We start from the raw sequence: 20,573 nt of genomic DNA on the forward strand, positions 1-20,573 counted from the left end.
AATGATAGGAGTTGATAGATAGATTTTCATTTTTAAGACTAAAAACAAATCATACTGGGAAAAAATGTGAATGTGTGTATGTGTGTGTGTGAATGGGTAAGTGTGAAGCACATTGTAAAGCCCTTTAGGAGTTCTTCCGTGACTTGAAAAGCGCTATATAAATGCCGACCCTTTTACCTGAACCTTTTTCAGAATAATTATTTGTTGCAGCCCTACTTTAAGCCAAACTTGAAGGAAATACATCAAACCTGGTTGACTTTTGGTGCCCAGGGCTCAAATGAGGCTAACAAGGCCCGAATGGGAACCAAAGAAACCCGACGCGGTTATAAATCCTGACGAGGGTGACGAGGAAGACCCTGAAGAAAATGGCTGCTGAAAAGAGTGATAGATGGAGGCAGGATTTATTTTCTCTTGCGTCTGGCGGCATCATTTATCTGCAACCGGCAGATTTTAGGCCGCCTGACAGGAATCGATCTGAAAAAACATCGGCCGTACGCTGATGCTAATCGATGCGAGCCTTGCAAATGGAAAAAAAAAAATATATATATACATGAATAAATTAAAAATTGAAATAAAAAATTAAACTTTTTCATATTGTTTTTAATCGTACAAAATAATTTTGGAGGGAGTATGTGTGGATTATGTTTGGGGGAAAATGGCGGATTTTGCAGATCTATACATCTGCCAAGCTCCATAAATAGTTAAATAAATCCATACGTGCATAAAATAACTAATTTAAAAAAAGAGATTAAAATGAATCAAAAATGTATTTCAATAAATAAGATTAAATAAAAAATAATTGGATTTTTTGGCTACAATAAAAACAAAATAAATAATAATAATAATAATAACAATAATCAAAGAAATATAAACAAACTTAATAAAACTTTTTTTTAAACAAAACAAATATTAAAAAAGAGGAACAAATCTAATTTAATTAAAAAACGTACTGTAAATATAACGAACTAAAATAAAAAGTAATTAAAAACTGAATGAAATAGAAATAAACTGCTTGAATAAGAATGTTCCAAAAATAACAAAAAAAATATTAAAAATAAAAAATATCCAATTATTTGTTCAATGAACAAGAATAATCAAAACTGACACTAAACATGAAAAAATTAATATGATTAATTAATCATGAACAAAAAAGATTAGAAACGAATGAAAAGAGTTTCCAATTGTTATCCTTAGTCATAAAAAATAAACAAATATAAACATAATGTAAAAACATAATTAAATAAGTAATTAAATTTCAAAAAATATAAAACAAAAATAATAAAAATACCCCCAAAAAATAATAATTTTAGAAAATAGAATGAATCAATTAAGATTTAAAAAAAGAAAAAAGAAAAGTAGCTTTAGATTTTTATATAAGGTTACAAAATAAATATATTTTCGGGAATATGCACAGATTATGTTTAGAAAAGATGACAGGTACAGTTGTGATCGTTACATCAGCGGAGCGTCATAAATGAATAAAAGCATAAATACATAAAATAACAAAAATATATCCATATATTTTAAAAATAAGCCAGATTAAAAAAATGTATGAAAAAACATATAAAAAATTGGGAATCATAAAAAACAAAAATAATAAAATTAAATAAACACAAAAAAGCAAAAGAAAAATCATTTTAAAAATGGAGATAAACAAATTCGAAAAAATGAATGATTAAAAAAAAAATATATAATAATAATTGGAAGCACGGCGGAACAGTGGTTAGAACGTGCGCGGCACAGTTCTGAGGTCATGAGATCGAACCTCCTGTGTGGAGTTTGCATGTTCTCCCCGTGCTTACGTGGGTTTCCTTCGGGTACTCCGGTTTCCTCCCACATTACAAAAACATGCATGTCAGGTTAATTGACCGGTTCAAATTGTCCCTAGGTGTGAATGATCGAGCAAAATGTCTGTCTGTCCCTGTGTGCCCTGCGACTGGCTGGCAACCAGTTCAGGGTGTCCCCTGCCCACTGCCCGAAGACGGCTGGGATGGGCTCCAGCACCCCCGCAACCCTACTGAGGATAAGCGGTGCAGATAATGGATGGAATAATTGGAACAAATAAAATAAAATAATGCAAACAAAATACAATTAAAAGATAAACAAAAACAAACATGACAAAATAAAATATAAATACAAATATATTATAAAAATAAAATTTTATTAAAATATTACTTTTCCTCATGAATGCATGCAATAATGAATACAACCCATTTTTGTTATTCGTATACCTCATTGATTTCTTTTTTCACTATCTTTTTTTTTAAGTTAGCATGGACTTGCTTTTCTCATACTTTTCAGATTTAATTTCCCCCTATGTTCTGGTCCGGAGCCTTCGCTCTGAAAATGCTGGTTTGGTGATGCCAAGAGCCAAGAAGAAAACAGCAGGTTCGAGAGCGTTCTTCGGGCCCCGGTGCTGTGGAATGCTCTGCTTACTGAGATTCGATCCGCAACCTCATTTGAAATGTTTATATCTAGGCTTAAAAACACACTTCTATTCTATAGCATATGTATAACCCATATTTTATGTTGACAATATCTGTGTATTATTTGTTATTGCGACATTCGTTGCAGCCTGGTCGTCCTGGAAGGGGGATTACCTTCTTAAGGTTCCTCCACTTTCCTCATGCTGAGGCTTTTGACTTTTCCCTTGCCCTCATGTAAGTTTTAGATCAGGGGATGGTGTAATAATAGTCTTTAGTTTGCAATAATCTGTGCAGCCCTTTAAGACTCCTTGTGATTAAGGGCGTCACAAATAAACATGACTTGACTTGACAAGTACCCATGGCCAGTGGACATAATTGTCAAGATCAGAACAAAGACAGGACCCACTTGAGTACATTTCTCTTAGTTTTAATGGGAAGAAGGGAAAGGATTGCACACACGATCCGGTGATCGTTGGTCGCGGGGAGCAGCTTTCTCTGAACGCGGAAGTGGTGTCACAGACCAGAACGGAAACAGGACTCAATAGCGTACGTTTCTCAGTTTTTATTTGAAAAGAGAGGGAGACTAAGGCTTGCTTGCTTGATCCGAGGACTGACGGAAAACAGGAGCGAGCTAGGTGGGAGTGACACTTCCGTGTCGGACGAAGACAGGCGGGAATAGTAAGTCGTTTGGCCGGGGCTGGAGATCAGAGGCGATGTCGAGTTCGTAATCGGGGTCGTAGGCAGGAGGCAGGCAGGTAACGAGGCAAAACGGGTCAGGTGACGGGAGGCCGGCAGATCGGGCGTAATCAGGTCCAGAAACGGGTCGATAACGAAGATCAGGCAGGAGAAAGGTTTAGCAGAAATGGAGTCGGACGGGAATGCGCACTGTGTGGAATACAACAGTTCGCAACGATCTGACAGTCACTGAGAGGAAGCCGGGGGTTTAAAAAGGTAATGTCCACCAATCAGCTGTCCAGGCTGTTGGCGCCAATCAAGCCGCCACACGTGCTTCAAATTGGCAATCGTGACAAGTGGTACTTCTGTGGCGAGCGATGGCGGTGTCGGGAGCGGAAAAAACAGGTCAACAGCCGGGACAGGAGAGCTGAAAACTTGGTCGAGATCAGAAAATGGGTCGAAGCCGGGAAACAGACGGGAGCCAAAACAGGAGTGAGTCAGGGTCGAAAAGCTTGCCTAGCGTAAACTGAGGTTCGCAGACGGATTGACAACAGGTGACAGAAAGACGGAGGTTTAAATAGTGACAGGGAGCCAATCAGAGTCCGGCGCAGTTGGCGCCAAAGGAGCGGGCACAGGTGCCTCGCATCAGTAATCAACTATAGTTTTCGCAAACGATACCAACCTCAAAATTCTTTGACGAGTCATCAACGGAGCGCAGAAGTTACACTCGCCCCGAAAATCCTGCGTGTTGCCTCACGAAAGCAAACACGGTAACCTAATTTGCACTTCAATTAGCCCGCCATTATAAATGCTAGGCGCCAAAAGCAAAGCGTACGCCTGCTCGCATTGGCTTCAATTAGCAGTGTAAATAGTTTTTCCCGCTGACGTGATGCGCTATGATAATGCCTCCACGCTGCATACTGATGTCGTCTTCTTCTGCAGCGCCTAATTACGCCGCCGCGGCGAGCGCGCTCCATTTTTCTCCGAGTTAGCGCTGATTGGATTTAATGCCCCCGCAAATGTCTTGGATTGAATTTATTTCCAGTCAATTTGTCCGCTAAAGCTTTGATGGCGAATCGTGATGGAGTTTTTTTGATTCGGTGGCGAAAAGTGAAAGTGAGGTTTGCGTGATTACGCGTTGTTGGTCAACTCTGGTCGCGATTAATAGGGACCGTATGAACAAATTGGATCCTGGCAGTTTTAACAATTCGCAGGAGTTCGGGGCCATTTTTCAAAAGGCCAATTACCAGTCGGCGGCACGTCTGACATAATGAGTTCGTGTCAGCTTCGACAAACTAATGATACTTGGCTTAGCAATATGTATGATGGATGCAATGTTTACCTTCGAACTGATGTGTTTTTAATTGCGTCTCTAACGTAATGTTGTCGCTCGTACAGGGAACCTTCGTTTATCACGGGGATTCCAAAAACAGGGTTCGTACGGTTGCTTGAAATCCTCGGAACGCTTGAATTTTACCGTTGTGTTTGCAAAGATTAAAAATTGCTTGAATTTTGGGTGACGCGCTTGTGAATGTTTGAAATTGTTCCTATGTTTCTCAACAAGTCTGCTTACAAAGCACACAGACACTGCTTTCTACTTCTCTCGTGTTTAACGGCAGCTGCCATTTGTTCGACCACCAACCACGCTCTGATCTCCCGCTCTGGTTATTGACCCGTTTGGCCCATTTGGCCATGCTCCGATCTCCCGCCCCAGCAAATCCACTTCCGCATTCCGATCACGCTCCGATCCTGTGAGCTGCTTGCTCCCCCTGTCCAGCTTGGAGGCGTTTGTTTCCCTGATATCCCAATAAACTTTTGAGTGAAACGTTACGCGTTTGGGTCTACCATCTTTTCTGGTTCTGACATTATAATTCATGCGTTTCTTACCTCTCAATTACTGTAATCGACTACTCTCTGGTCTCCCAAAGTCTAGCATCAATAGTCTGCAGCGGGTACGAAGTGCTACAGCAAAGCTTTTAATTAAGATAATAAAGTTTGGTCACGGCAGCACGGCGACGCAGTAGTTAGCGCTTGTGCGGCAAAGTTCATGTCATGGGAACCTGTCGTGGGTTCAAATCCAGTTCCAGACTTCCTGTGCGGAGTTTGTATGTTCTCCCCGTGCTTGCGTGGGTTTCCTCTGGGCACTCCGGTTTCCTCCCACGTTCCAAAAACATGCATTTCAGGTGAATTGGCCGGTCCAAATTGTCCCTAGGTGTGAATGAGCGAATGAGTTGTCTGTCCCTGTGTGCCCTGCGATTGGCTGGCAACCAGTTCAGGATGTCCCCTGCCCACTGCCTGGAGATGGCTGGGATGGGCTCATGAGATGAGAGATGAGAAGTTTGGTCACATTACCCTGATTTTAGCTAACCTGCATCGGCTCTCTGTCGTCTTAAAATGTGATGTTAAGGTTTGGTTGGTATTATACAAAATCATCCATGGACTTTCTTTTAGATATAATTACTCACTATGTACCTGTTCGGAGCTTTCCTCGGAAAATGCTGGTCTACTCGTGATCCCAAGAGCCAAGAAGAAATCCATAGTTTCGAGAGCGTTCTTCATTCTGGCCCCTGTGCATTGGAATGCTCGTCCCTCTGAGAACCGACCTGCAACCTCAGTGGAACTCTTTAAATCTAGGTTTAAAACCCACTTATATTCTATAGCTTATGAATGACCTATATTTCATGTTTATGTCTGTGTATTGATTGTTATTGCAAGATCCGTAGCAGCCCGGTCATCGTAGATTACCTTCTTAAGATTTCTTAAATTTCCTCATGCTAAGGTTTTGAGTTTTCCCATGCCCTCATGTAGGTTTTAGATCAGGTGTTTTAATGGTCCGTAGTCTGTACAGCCATTTGAGACTTCTTTTGACTCAGGGTTATAGTAAATAGACATGTCTTGACTATTCTCAATCCTTCTTTTTTGATTATTTGTGTTTAGTTCACTTCTTCTCTTCCCTTGTTCCACTTGCAAAGTAGCTTTGATTTCATTCAATTATCCAAGAAGGGAAATATTTTTTTCCGATCCTCTCATTGAAACTTGCTCTTTTTTTTATGCAAACTGTTCCCGCACGCGTTTCTACTAAGCCGCTTTATTTATAGCTTCACCGCGAGTGAAGCGAATACTCGTCAGTACATGAAAAGAAGCATTGAACATCTAAAAAGTGCCGGGATGAAAACGCTCCCGCAGATGGTACTGTCGTTGCGAGTAACAGTTTGATCTATTTACGGTCGCCCATCAAGACTGCTTAATTATGCTTGTTTTTATGCAAAATAAACGACATAGGTGGGCCTTTTTTCATATTTATTTTTCTTCCAAGATTTGGATGATAGCCCGTAATAAATTTCACCCGGCGGAGCATCAGATAAGGATGATCTAAAGCAACAGCCAATCCAAAGGCAGTATTTATCGAGCAAAACAGCTAGTAAATGACAGCTGGAGGAAAAAAAAACAGCTCTGGGGGACAGTTTTATAGACTACTTGAGGATAATAGGTTTTAATCAGACTGATGTTCATGTCATGTCATAATTATGAGTCCGACAAACCCCTCACCCTCCCTTCAATAATATATTTTGGTCGTTTTTGTCAATGTCCAGGTAAGCGAATGACTGCTGGAAAAGGGACTAAAATGCAGTTTTATAGTCTACAAGAATGTAATACATTCAGGGTTCGTACGGGCGCTTGAAATCATTAAAATGTTTCCATTTGAATTTTGTGTTTTTTAAGGATTGGGGAGTGCTTGGATTGTTTGTGCTTGTCGATGCTTGATATGTTTTCCCAACAAGTCTGCTTAAAAATGAAGCAGATGCTGTTCTCTTAGGACTTCGCTTTGCCATTTCTTTGTCCTTTGTGACCAACTGCAGCTGGCATGAATTTGTACGGCATTGTCCTATGTAGTGTTACCGCTCCCTGTGAGTTGCGCCCGAGTGGACAAGTGCATGCTACACCGAAACAGGGCACTATGACAAGTGTAGTAACGCAAGGATTACGTAAAGGGGAGAGATTTGTCTGTGAAATATTTTCACACGTTTTGTTTAGATCTCAAAAACAAATATATTCTCAGTTAACTCGAGATATAGAAATCATATCTCTTTATATTATATATTATGTGTGTATTTATGAAGTTTATAAATACACACATACATTTGAAAATTACATAAGTAAACTGCAAAAAAAAATTGCGGCTTTAAACAATACGAGTTTCACACAATTCTTTCTAATAATAGTGCCGTAGAACGTCCCGAAAAAGTGCTTGAATTTGGCCTTGAAAAAAGTCTACAAACCCATGGCTTTTGTACAATTTCCACTAAATAGGCAAAAAAAGCATGTTGAAAATAAAGTGAAATCAGCAAAAATATATACTTAAAAATAATATTCTCTGCAAGTACACTATGCAAAATATGTTGATTACAGATATCAAAGTTTTATGTATTTGAATTTACTATGAAAACAAACCTGTCACATCCAGAACAAAGGGTAGACCCAATCGCGTAACGTTTCTCACTCGTTTATTGAGATAGAGCGAGGAAGGGCAGCGCCTGCGATCCAGTGCTCTCTAGACGCGGGAAGCAAGTCGCTCTCGCAATCGAATTGTGTTCCGAACACGGAAGTGTATCTTCCGTTGCGAGCGGTGGCTGTGTCAGGGATGGAAAACAGATCGAAAGCCGGCACAGGGAGAGCAAAAACGTGGTCGGGGCCGGAAAGGAGTCGTAAGCCAGGACAGGAGAGTAGACGTGTTGTAGTGTTGAAGAAGATAAATCGAGATATCGTCTCATACGCGTTCACAGAGAATGCAGGAATCAATGACGTAAGAGGGAGCTCTTTATTGATGCAACAATCTCAACAAGAAACTCAGCGAATCTCAGATAAGCGTGGGTCTTTATAGTTTCAACACAGCATGTGTAACCGGTGTAGCCCCGTCCCTTTCACGTGTACATGGCACGGATTCTGTAATCATCAATTCTTGGAAATGTTTTTAAGTTTGGGTCAGTTTGCCCTTTGCCGTTATCTCTTGTCCTCCCTTAAGGAGGATAGTTTGTACTAATTCGTCCGCCGAGACCTTCCTGAAATGTAAGCAACATTTCTCCCAACTGTAAGCAAGTCTTTCTACATGTCAGCAAGTCTCCTGAACAAATGTATGCAAATCTATTCTACCATTGCAAATTTCTATTCTACAACAGTAGTCGGGATCAAAAATGGGTCGTAAGCCGGGACGGGAGAGCAGACGTGGTAGGGGACAATACAGGTCGTAGCCAGAGACAAACAGGAGCAAAAACAGGTGGGAGTCAGGGTCGAAAAAGGCTTGACAGGGGACAGACAGGACTGGGTTTTAAATGGGGACAGGGAGCCAATCAGAAACCGCAGTGGTTGGCGCCAAATGAGTGGGCACAGGTGATTCAAATCGGTTATCATGACAAAACCATCATGTATAAAATAAATGTGCTGATGTATCGAAAGAAAAATGTATTTGTGTTAAAGTTTGCAAAATGCCCCGGCTGAATCACCAACCTGTTATAATAGCTCTGACACAAGCTGCTAATTTAAGCATCAACTACTCTTCCAAACTCACACAGTACATTTTAAACTGGTCCATTTTTTCACAGTCCATTTTAGCTTGTATACATGATTGCAATTTTCTGCACAATGGCAGCAAGTTAGGCAACTCGCCTCCGTGATTAAACTGGAAGAAAGCCATTTAGTTGTCTCGCGCGTCCTATCGCTTTGTTTGAGAAAATGCCCTGGCCCACTTTTCATTGTGTGGATTCTTCCCCGTACGCTGTTTTTTTTTAACTTTATAACCGATTGCATTGCTATCTCTAAGTACCTAAGTTAGAAAAGTTGGGATTGTCTGGAGTGGGCTTCAAATATGAGCAGATCGTAAAAAAGTATAGACATCGTTCCTGAGTATAAGTCGCGATAGGCCCGAAATGCTTAACTATACATAAAAATAAGCCATACAGGGGATGCACCGTAAAATTGCTTTGCAAATAAATAAAAAAAATCTGGTCACAAAAGAAACATGCAAAACTTTCTAATAAAGTATTTTCACAGTACAAAGTACATTTCTAAAATAGCAACTTGTGTTATTACTATGTTGTTACAATGTTATTATCATAATATCCCGGGTTGTAATTATTAGAAATACGGTTAAAATAAGCACTCATTCACTAAAACTTTGTTTTCAAAGACACTGATCACAGTTACAAATTAAATTTCTTAGGAAATCATGTTGGACCATCACTGGTAAACTATTTTCAAAACCAGTCTGTGGGCTCCTCAGGTGCTATTCCCTATCACCATGACCGAGAGAGACAATGTCCAACAGACTGGGCAGAGCGCAACCCAATATTTTCTGGGCACTGTTGATGACTCATTGTAAGGTTTTCTGTCTGCTGCCGTGAAACCAACGTACCACACAAGGATGCCGTATGATAGTAGGCTTGGTTGATTAAAACGTTTTTTTTGGGGTTTTTTTGTCAGGCAGCACCTCGCGTTGCTCCACGGCTTAACAGCCCATGGTTTTGTGGGCTGTGTTGATCACCTTAAAGAGAAACAGCACTGTCCTGCATACTGGACAAAGTGCAGTCTATGATGATTTTCTTAGCTGTGTTGATGACCTGGCAAGGGCCGGCAGCTGTGTTGATAACCTAGACAGAGTGTCTTCCAGACTGGGTAGAGAGCAGCCAATGATTTTCTGGATTGTGTTGATTACCTGTCATACTTTACTAGTTATTATGTCGTTGTTGTTGTTTTGCTCTGTACAGCCCTTTGAGACTTTTTGTGATAAAGGGCTATACAAATAAATATGACTTGACTGTCCTTCCAGACTGGGCAGGGAGGACCCATGATATTTGGGGGCTGTGTTGATGACTATTAATAAGGTTTTTGATAAGTTTTTTCCGTGTTTAATATTAAACAAATTTAAAGGAGACTTCATCTTATTTTGACAATTATTGTCCACTGTTGTTAGTTGTTTTGACTACTATGTCATTTTTACTTTTGGCCAATCATGTTGCTGTTTTTTGATATCCACACCAATTAAAGCTGATCTGTTTTTGTAACTTTGAAGGTTTATTAAAAAGAGAAGGGTTGAGAGATGGCTTTAGGAAGGGATGGACTTTTTTTTTTAAAGCTGAGAGCCCTTTTTCCTGTTCTTGCAAATCCAAAATCGATTGATGTCTTCTCCTTTTATTTTGAGTGTCTACTAATAGTTTTCCTGTTTGCTGTCATAAAACTAGTGTACCAAATCTGGATGCTATGCCAGCCATGTCAATTATAAGGCCCGTGGGCCAGATCCGGCCTGTTCGATGATTTAATCTGGCCCGCCATGAATTTTTAAGTATGTCAGAATAAGAAGCAAGTATTTAGGTCATTTTTATCCAAAGTTATGATTTTTTTTAATAAATGCAAACCGGCTGATAGAGGGCGATGTTGTGTTTGTAGATTGGGGTGAGTTGGTTCAGGTGTAAAACTGCCTTCACTTAAATGTGAAAATAAACCAGTTAACACATTAAATTCCAACCATAAAGGGGTAGAGAGTCACCAATGATTTAATGGGTTGTGTTGATTACCGTAGAGAGATGCTGCAATGTCCTTCAGACTGGGCAGAGCGTGTTGATGACTCTCTGTAAGGTTTTCCTGACTGCTGCTTGAAAGCTTGGTTGATTAAAATGCAGTGTAGCTAATCTTGAGTTGCAAGTTTTTCACGATCTTTTTTTGTGTTTTTTTTTTCAGGCGGCACCTCGAGTTGGTCCACTCCTCCCTGCGACTGCTGCTGCAAGAACCACAAAGGTGAAGGTGGAGGGGAGAGCGGCACCTCCTTCAATGATCTCTCCACCTCCAGCTCCGAGAGCCAATCCGAGGCTGGCTCCCCCCAGGGGACGGTGGTGGGAGTGCCGGTCAGCCGCCAGCCTCACGTCAACATCCAAACCCTGGACCGGCCACCCAAAAAAGGTCCCGTAGCCCGGCTCCAGCAGTCGGAACAACGTCGGAAAAGCGACCTTCTGCGGACGCGCGACTCCAAAGCCTGCAAGAAACGGACGGCCAAGGAGAAGATGACGGTGGAGGAGGAACTGGACCGTTGCATCCAGGACTTTCGCAAGATCAAGATCCCCGAAAGCTTTCCCGAGCGCAAGTACATGTGGCAGGCGGACTTGTTGAGGAAGTATCGACTCTGAGCCTCAAAAACCTGGACATCCTAGCCTGCCTGGCCGGGGGGTGTTAAACAGGAAGCCCGTGGGCCGGATCAGGCCGGTCGACCCATTCTCTCCAGCCCGCGAGAGGACACAGAGAAAAGCGCAAGAGAAAAACAAGCTGTGGTTTGAAATATGTTCACTGGATGTCGCCACTCACATAGCAACTTGAGTTGTATTTCGTTCTCTCTTTCGTTCTTTTCTCTTGGTCTCACTCTCTTTCTCTCTTTCTTCTCTACTCTTCTCTCTCTCTCTCCTTCTCTTTTTTTGCTCTTTTTCTTCTTTCTTATCTCTTTCTCTTCTCTCTTTCTCTCTGTCTATCTTTACTTTCTCTAAATTTCCCCCTATCTCTCTCTCTCTCTCTCTCTTATTTTTCTCTTTCCAGCTCACTTTTTCTTCTCTACCTCTCTCCCATTTTTTCTCACTCTCTCTTTTATCTCTTTTTCTCTCTGTCTTTCACACTCTCTATTTTCTATTTTCTCCCTTTCCCTCTCTCTCTCTCTGTCTCTCTCTCTCTCACGCTCTCTCTCTCTGTCCCCCCCCCCTCTCTCTCTCTCACTCTATGTCTCTCTCTCTCATTGTTTCTCTTGTCCACTTTCCTTCTCTCTCTTGTCCACTTTCTTTCTCTCTGATTTTCTTCTCTACCTCTGTATCTTTCTCTTTTAATCATCTCTTTCTATCTGTCTTTCTGTTTGTTTTATTTCTTGCTCTCTTTCTTTCTTTATTATCCTCTCTCCCCCTCTTCTTCCTATGTTTTTCTCTCTTTCTATCCCTCTTCTCTTTGCACTTGCTTCCTCTCTTACTTTCTCTCTTTGTCTTTCTCTTTGTATCCCTCTCTTTGGCTCTGTTTTTTCTCTCTTTTCTTCTCTCCCTTTTTCACTTTCTTTCGTTTTTTTCTCCCTCTCTTTTTCACAATTTCTTGCTCTTTCACAGTCCCTATTCACTATCTCTCTCTGTTTCTTTATTTCTCTTTAACCTATCAATCTGGCCCCCGTGAGAATGTTTTTTTGAACGTTTGGCCCCCGAACTCTTGAGTTTGAAACCCCTGGCCTAGCTGTTTATAATTTGTTTTTATCAGAAGACACGTTTTTCTGCTGGGTTGGACGGCGACAAAGCAGAAAATTTTCTCCCTGACGTAACGTATGTAGTATGTGTGCCGCCCACTCGGATTATGTGCCGTTATCTCCCGGCGCTTTCACAGCCTGCAAGAACCGACAAGAACCGAGAAAAAGACAGATGAACGCAGATGGCCATCGCTGGGAAATTTCACCCAAAACACAATCCGATGGCTAAAAGTAACCGCCGTGTTATTCCTGATAAAAAGCACAAAAAAAACAATCGTTTATAACTGCGGTGGACAAACTATGGCCCAAGGGTCCTTTGCAGACTGCCCACCTTTTTTCATCGGGTCTCGGCATTTTCGAAAATGTGTTTAAACGCTACATAACTGTAGTTCTCTGAGGTTTTCCTAACATCCGATTTCTTCGGAAAATATCGAAATGTCGACCCAGAAATCTAACGACATACGATTTACTAGTTTGGATACCCTAGTCTGAAGCACATGTGGCAGCAACCAGGTAAGGAGTACAAACATGTTTGTGCCGTAGTGATAGCAGGTAAACATTAGCTAAACATTTTGGCTAACAAAAATATGGAAGCAGAGGGACGCTCGACTTTTGGAGGAAATATTTTGTTGCTAAAAACGTGGCCTAACTAATTTTGATTCTATTCTCCATCTCTTCTGTAGTGCAAAAGTAAGAATCGGCAGCCGTGTTGGGCACTAACTCCGCCCCAAAGTGAAAGCCAGCTTCGAATGTCTCGCTTCACTCTCGACATAATGTCATCCAACCTTTAGCACACCTTTTTTTTTTTTTTTTTTTTTTGATAAAAACAAAAATGCACTTTTGTTCATTTAGCAGGAAAAAAATTTCCGGTGCCAAAAATTCGGTGCATCCCTAGTGCCATCCATACCATGTTTCAAAGTGAAAAACCATGTGTGTGATAAGACTTACGTGGTCAGCATTATTATAATAATTATGGTCTTTAATGGGGCAGCATGGCGGCGCAGTGGTTAGCGCGTGTGCGGCACAGTTCTGAGGTCATGAGATCGAACCTCCTGTGTGGAGTTTGCATGTTCTCCCCGTGCCTGCGTGGGTTTCCTCCAGGCACTCCGGTTTTCTCCCACATTCCAAAAACATGCATGTCAGGTTATTTGGCCGGTCCAAATTGTCCCTGGGTGTGAATGAGCGAGCGAATTGTCTGTCCCTCTGTGCTTTGTGACTGGCTGGCAACCAGTTCAGGGTGTCCTTTGCCCACTGCCCAAGGATGGCTCGGATGGGCTCCAGCACCCCCGCGACCCTACTGAGGATAAGCGGTGCAGATAATGGATGGATGGATGGATGTTCTTTAGTTAAAATCATTAAAAAATGTTATCAAATTAGTAAAAAGAAATACTGTGATAATTGGTCCGTCCAATAGCTATACTATAACAAGTTCATATGCTAATGAGATCATTTGGTGCCATCTTGGGATGCAATAAATTGAAAACTAAAGGGTTAGCTATGTCGTGTTATCGTAAAATAAACTTGTGGATAGCTAAGAGGTAGCCAACCATTTCAGGGGGGAAGGAGGAACACAAAGTGCATATTTAGAAAAAAATGGCTTAACTTTCGTAAGTCAACTCTTTTGTGTTGCATGTAAACATTAGCCTGGCTAGCGGCTAACAAAATGTAGGAGCAGAGAGAAAATGTCTTGTTGTGGCTTAACTCATTTTGATGGCATTTCCAATCTCTTCTTGTTGCAGAAAGAAAATTTAGCAGCCGCATTATCCAACAACCCCAAAGTGAAAGTCAGCTTCACACAGCTCGCCTCACTTTTGTCATTGTAGTTTTTTTGCTTTCTGGTAAAAATGACCAAAAGTGCATTTCAGTGCCAAAATTCAGCGCATCCATCGTGTCATCCACACGCTATTTCAACGGTAAAACCAAATGTTGGATCAGACTTACGAGCCCCTTGAGGTCAGCTAGCGCTTTTCGCGACAAACTCCCCCGATAGCCGCGTCGGTTTGCTAGCGCCGCTCGGTTGCACACAACCCATTTCGTTTTTTTCTCCTCCTTGGCGGGAAATGTTCCGTTTTCATCAGCGGCCCAAATTAATTTTCCTGTTCTAATATGACTCGTATTGCAAACGGCGCAGCCCCCCCAACCCCCCGAGTGAACGTCTGCGGCGTGAATTGCTTGGGAGCAATTTCTGAGACGGGCAATAAAGCGGAGTTTTTGATGGCGGAATCGCGGAGAACGCAATAAAAGTCCTGATGGAGCGAGCGGCCGCCCACGCTAACGTTTCTCGACGCGCTACTCGTCTTTAGCGCTCGCTTCTTTCTTTTCCGACGAATGCAGTGCTTTGCAAAAGTATCAGCCCCCCATGATTCTTTTTTTACATATAGCCTTGTTTTAGGTTTCAAACTTATAGATAAAATAACTGAAACTATTTTCCAAGAATCAACAACATGTGAGACGCAACTGTGAAAGCAAACCAAATGTATTGAACAATTTATATTGTGCTAACAAGTAAAAAATTGAAAAGTAGGCGTTGCAAAATGATTGCCCCCCTTTGAGTTAATACTTTGTACAACCTCCTTTTGCTCCGATCACAGCCACAAGTATTTTCACACATCTTGAAACTGAAATATTTACCAATTCCTCTTTATAAAACTGATTAAGTTCCTCAAGGTTTGTTGGTGATTGATTGTGCACAGCATTTTTCCAGATCTTTCCACAAATGCTCGATAGGATTGAGGTCTGGACTTCGGCTTGGCCTTTGTTGGTTTTTAATCAATCCGTTGTAGATTTTGCTTTATGTTTAGGTTTGTTGCCCTGTTGGAAGATAAACCTGCACCCCAGTCTTAGGTCTCTTCCAGACTCCAACAGATATTCTGCCAGAATTGCCCTGAATTTGTGTCTATTCATCTTCTCATCAACTTTGACCATCTTCCCAGTGCCCGCTGAAGGAAAGCAACCCTAGATGATGATGCTGCCACCGCCATGTTTGACAGTGGATACGGTGGTTTCAGAGTGATGTGCAGTGTTATGTCTTCTGCCCCAAGTAATTCTTGCATTCAATTTTGGTCTCATTCGACTAGACCATCTTGTTCCACATGTTATTTGTGCCTCTCGTGTGGCTTCTTACACACCAAACAGGCCTTTTTATGGTAGTCTTTCAGAAAGGGCTTTCTTCTTGCCACTCTTCCATAAAGGGTGGATTCCGAGTATGACTAATAGTTGTCCTATGCACAGATTCTCATCTCATCTCATCAGCCGTACCGCTTATCCTCATTAGGGTCGCGGGGTGGCTGGAGCCCATCCCAGCCATCTCCGGGCAGTGGGCAGGGGACACCCTGAAATGGTTGCCAGCCAATCGCAGGGCACACAGGGACAGACAACTCATTCGCTCATTCACACCTAGGGACAATTTGGACCGGCCAATTCACCTGAAATGCATGTTTTTGGAACGTGGGAGGAAACCGGAGTGCCCGGAGGAAACCCACGCAAGCACGGGGAGAACATACAAACTCCGCACAGGATGTCTGGAGCTGGATTTGAACCCACGACAGGTTCCCATGACATGAACTGTGCCGCACAAGCGCTAACCACTGCGCCGCCGTGCTGCCCCCTATGCACAGATTGTCCCTCTTTAGTCACGTATGCCTGCAGGTCATCCAATTTGATCATGGACCTCTTGGTTTCTTATATGATTAGTTTTCTCCCTGTTTGGGCTGAAAGTTTAGAGCAGGGGTGGCCAACCTGGTCCTCGAGTACCGCATGTCCTGCTATTTTTGGAGTTCAGTACAATACAGGGGATTCCAATCACCTGAAACATTATCAAGCTCCAAGAAAGCTAGCTAAGTAGCATCACCTGAGTTGGAGAGGAAAAACCTCCAAAACATGCAGGACATGCGGCTTTTGGTTTAGAGGGACAGCCAGGTCTTGGTAGGTTTGCATTGGTTTTATGCTCTATGCGTTTTGATAGTATTGCTCCTGCAGTGCTCCGGGTGATCTGTGAATGTTGCAAAATCTTCTTGTATCCCATTCCGGCTTTTGCCAGGCACTGTATTCATGACGACAATGCGGCAGGTGCGTTCGTTCAACCGGGAAAAAGACATCGACTCTTCCCACCAGCCGGTTACGGTTCTCTAGCCGATTGTTGACAAACTAATCGATAGCGATCGACTAGGGTCTCTGTAATTTGTGCTTGTAGTTCACAGTTATTAATGAAACCTAATTGACAAAACAAGTCTCACGCTTGCTTTTTCGTTAAACATCTGTTTTTTTCCCGTATTCCTTCCTGACTAGGCTGCTGGACTAAAATTGAAAATTGGAAACGGGAGCGGGGCATTTTAGTGTGCTTTTAGTTCGCCATCATTGACTGGTTTTCTTTCCGATCACACATAAAAGCGCCATCAATGTAAACTTGCTAAACCTTTTCCCCAAAAAGTTATTTTGATGAGTGATATTCATCGATACCATAATCAATTTGAGGATCGGTGTTTGACCAGGGAATTGTTTGAGTAGCGAAACTAGAGGAAGTATGTTCCTACACATTCCAAAACGCGGGAAATATTAATGAAATATGTTCCTTAGCAACAAGAAATACTCAAAATATGAATAAAACGTGAACATGAACAACCATAAATAGCCGAAAAAAATGATAAAAAGACTACCGTAAATTCCGGACTATAGAGCCCACCTGATTATAAGCCGCACCCATCACATTTTTAAGGGAAAACCGATTTTGTCCATACACAAGCCGCACCTGTATATAAGCCGCATGCACCCACATCAAAAAATCACGAAATTAATCCAAGCCAAACTTCAAGTCCCGCGATTGAAACTAAACGTCCTTCATTGAAGCACACAGTCCATAAACAACAGCCAAAATGAACGAAAAATGATATAGGTACCTAAAATTTGCTGCAGACCTGCAGATTCTAGGTGCCCGTTGAAAGTAATCCAAGGAAAAAAAGTGTATATTTCCAAAGGTAAGGTAAAAATATATATCCATTATTGTCCGCCGTGTCCACAAAAACTCACCTTTACCGGTCCCCACTTTCCCATCAGCCCGCGTCTGCTCCGCCCCTCTTTTTAAATTTGCTTGTGCAGAATAAGTGTCTCAAATGAATACAAATAAATACATTACAAAAATATAGAGTTGCAAATACATATTACACATATTTACAAAGAAAGACGGTACATCGAGAGAGTTTTAAAAGCTTTAATAATAATAATATAACTTTCATCCTAAACCGTGCCTTTGGGAGGTAGCCTCACGCTACTAACAACACGCTCGCATACCTGCATATCATTCTGTTATGGAAATAAATGCCATATTCGTTAGGATCACGGCAGACCCTTCGCTTCTTCCTCCTTGTTAATGACATTTGAGTCGTCTTTCTTAATGTCGGAAAGAATCCTCATTATGATGACGTCGTCCCACGCTCCCTCACTTCAATACACCCCAGCAATATGCCCGTTTGCTTTTGACCTGGAAGCTGCGTCATGAGCCTGATATTGTGCAATGGGCAAGATGAGGGTATGTTTGCGCTCAGAAGATGTGATCTTCCTCGGCGCATATGTTCCACCGGTCTAAATCTTACCTTTTGTACTCGAGCGCCACTGGCGGCCGTTAAAAAGATTACACAAATTGGCTGCATCTCTGAATAAGCCGCAGGGTTGAAAATTTTGGGGGAAAAGTAGCGGCTTATAGTCCGGAATTTACGGTACTTAAGCAAACATAAATACTCAATTAGATTTGTACCTTATTAATCATAAATACCCAAAATATGAATGACGCAAAGGTAAACAACCATGACTCCCACAATCGTTTAAACATTGCAGTTTTAATTTTGTATACTTTTGAGCGGGCAAAATCATTTAATGACGTATTGTGGGAGCGAATACTTCAACGAGGGGCCCAAAAAACATTGTATTTTATATCATAATGTCAAAACGTCGGAAGGTAAGGACTCCCACAGTCCAACTTACAAACATTGCAACCGGGTACACAACATATTTTTATGTCATACGAAGGGGAAAAGGCCATAATGAGGGATCAAATAAACATTGAAAAAAAACATAGTACTCTACATCCTAATATGAAGACGTTGTAAACTATGCAGGTTACTCCAACAATCATATGCACGGACATCGCAATTGTTTGGGCGCCAGAAATATTTGCAGTGGAGAAAATACCGTAATGAAGGCCAGAAAATAACATCGTATTCCACATTGTAACATTAAAATATCGTAAAATGGGGACATCGTAATCCGGGGTCTATGGATGTACAGTTGTTGGTTATTGATATATTAAGAAGAATTCCACTTTGTTACAAGAAAATATCGTAAATTTGGGATACCGTAACCTGGGTGTCCACTGTACTTGATCTTGTTACACATTACACGTCTTGAGTTTTAATCTTAGGTCATTTTCATTATCTTGTTTTGTTGGGTTTTGACATAGGTGACTAAGACATTGTATTCAATTTCGTAACAAGAAAGTATCAAAAGATCGGGACATCGTAATCCGGGGGTTATGGATGTACAGTTAATGCTTAATTGATATATTAAGAAGAATCCCACATATGCCACCTAACCTGATCAAATATACATGAAACGAATTGGGAAAATACTGGCACATACTGTAGAGTTGTAACCAATAAACCGAAAAATAGAACAGATTCCATCACAACGGAATTCTATATTGGCTAACTTTATCGGAAGTATACCCTCGCACTTGTGAAAATTCGATTTATACAGTAAGCACACCGTACGTCTACGTTTTCAACTATTCCATAACATAATAAATATAACACCGGCCACACTGTTTTAAACAATTATTACGATAATACGCCGGCTCATTCGGCGGCACAAATAAAAAGTCATTTCGTTGGTAATACCTTGCGCGGTATCGGAGGTTGAAGAAAGGCCAATTGTGGCTCCGGGGGGAGCCACACGATGTGTGACGAATGGCTCCCAATGTCAGTGAGGAAGCGCCGATGTGGGCGTGAAAGCAAAATGCCGTCGCTCGTCTTATTGACTCCAGGCCTTTTGCTGCAATTTGCCCGACTGAGAACGATTTCACACAACATATACTGTTTGGGTGTAAATATACGTATTAAACGTATATACCTGAGTATGTTATTATATCATTGTGTTATTATTACAACATACACTATTTGGGGGTAAACACACATATTAAACTTATATAACTGTGTGTATATATCCACTCATGTGTATATACAGGGAGTGCAGAATTATTAGGCAAGTTGTATTTTTGAGGATTAATGTTATTATTGAACAACAACCATGTTCTTAATGAACCCAAAAGTCTCATTAATATCAAAGCTGAATATTTTGGAAGTTGGAGTGGGGCTTTTTTAGTTTTAGCTATTTTAGGAGGATATCTGTGTGTGCAGGTGACTATTACTGTGCATAATTATTAGGCAACTTAACAAAAAACAAATGTATACCCATTTCAATTATTTATTTTCATCAGGGAAACCAATATAACAGCTCAACATTCACAAATATACATTTCTGACATTCAAAAACAAAACAAAAACAAATCAGTGACCAATATAGCCACCTTTCTTTGCAAGGACACTCAAAAGCCTGCCATCCATGGATTCTGTCAGTGCTTTGATCTGTTCACGATCAACATTGCGTGCAGCAGCAACCACAGCCTCCCAGACACTGTTCAGAGAGGTGTACTGTTTTCCCTCCTTGTAAATCTCACATTTGATGAGGGACCACAGGTTCTCTATGGGGTTCAGATCAGGTGAACAAGGAGGCCATGTCATTAGTTTTTCTTCTTTTAGACCCTTTCTTGCCAGCCACGCTGTGGAGTACTTGGATGCCTGTGATGGAGCGTTGTCCTGCATTAAAATCAAGTTTTTCTTGAAGGATGCGGACTTCTTCCTGTACCACTGCTTGAAGAAGGTGTCTTCCAGAAACTGGCAGTAGGATTGGGAGTTGAGCTTGAGTCCATCCTCAACCCGAAAAGGCCCCACAAGCTCATCTTTGATGATACCAGCCCATACCAGTACCCCACCTCCACCTTGCTGGCGTCTTAGGCGGACTGGAGCTCTCTGCCCTTTACCGATCCAGCCACGGGCCCATCCATCTGGCCCATCAAGACTCACTCTCATTTCATCAGTCCATAAAACCTTAGAAAAATCCATCTTGAGATTTTTCTTGGCCCAGTCTTGACGTTTCAGCTTGTGTGTCTT

At 41.6% G+C, this 20,573-nt stretch overlaps 1 protein-coding gene across 1 annotated transcript in view; it reads left to right on the forward strand.

Moving 5' to 3' along the window:
* The window catches only part of kctd16b (potassium channel tetramerization domain containing 16b), a 102,059-nt gene extending 90,726 nt beyond the window's left edge, over window positions 1-11,333 (forward strand). The window contains exon 2 of the mRNA XM_088321444.1: window positions 10,833-11,333. Coding sequence (XP_088177570.1) covers window positions 10,833-11,275 — 443 coding nt within the window. The 3' untranslated portion in view covers window positions 11,276-11,333. The remainder of the gene's footprint in view (window positions 1-10,832) is intronic.
* The last annotated feature ends 9,240 nt before the right edge of the window (window positions 11,334-20,573 follow it).

Source organism: Urocampus carinirostris, chromosome 17 (genome assembly GCF_059441175.1).
Source record: "Urocampus carinirostris isolate Australia breed hairy pipefish chromosome 17, RoL_Ucar_1.0, whole genome shotgun sequence".
NCBI lineage: Eukaryota > Metazoa > Chordata > Actinopteri > Syngnathiformes > Syngnathidae > Urocampus > Urocampus carinirostris.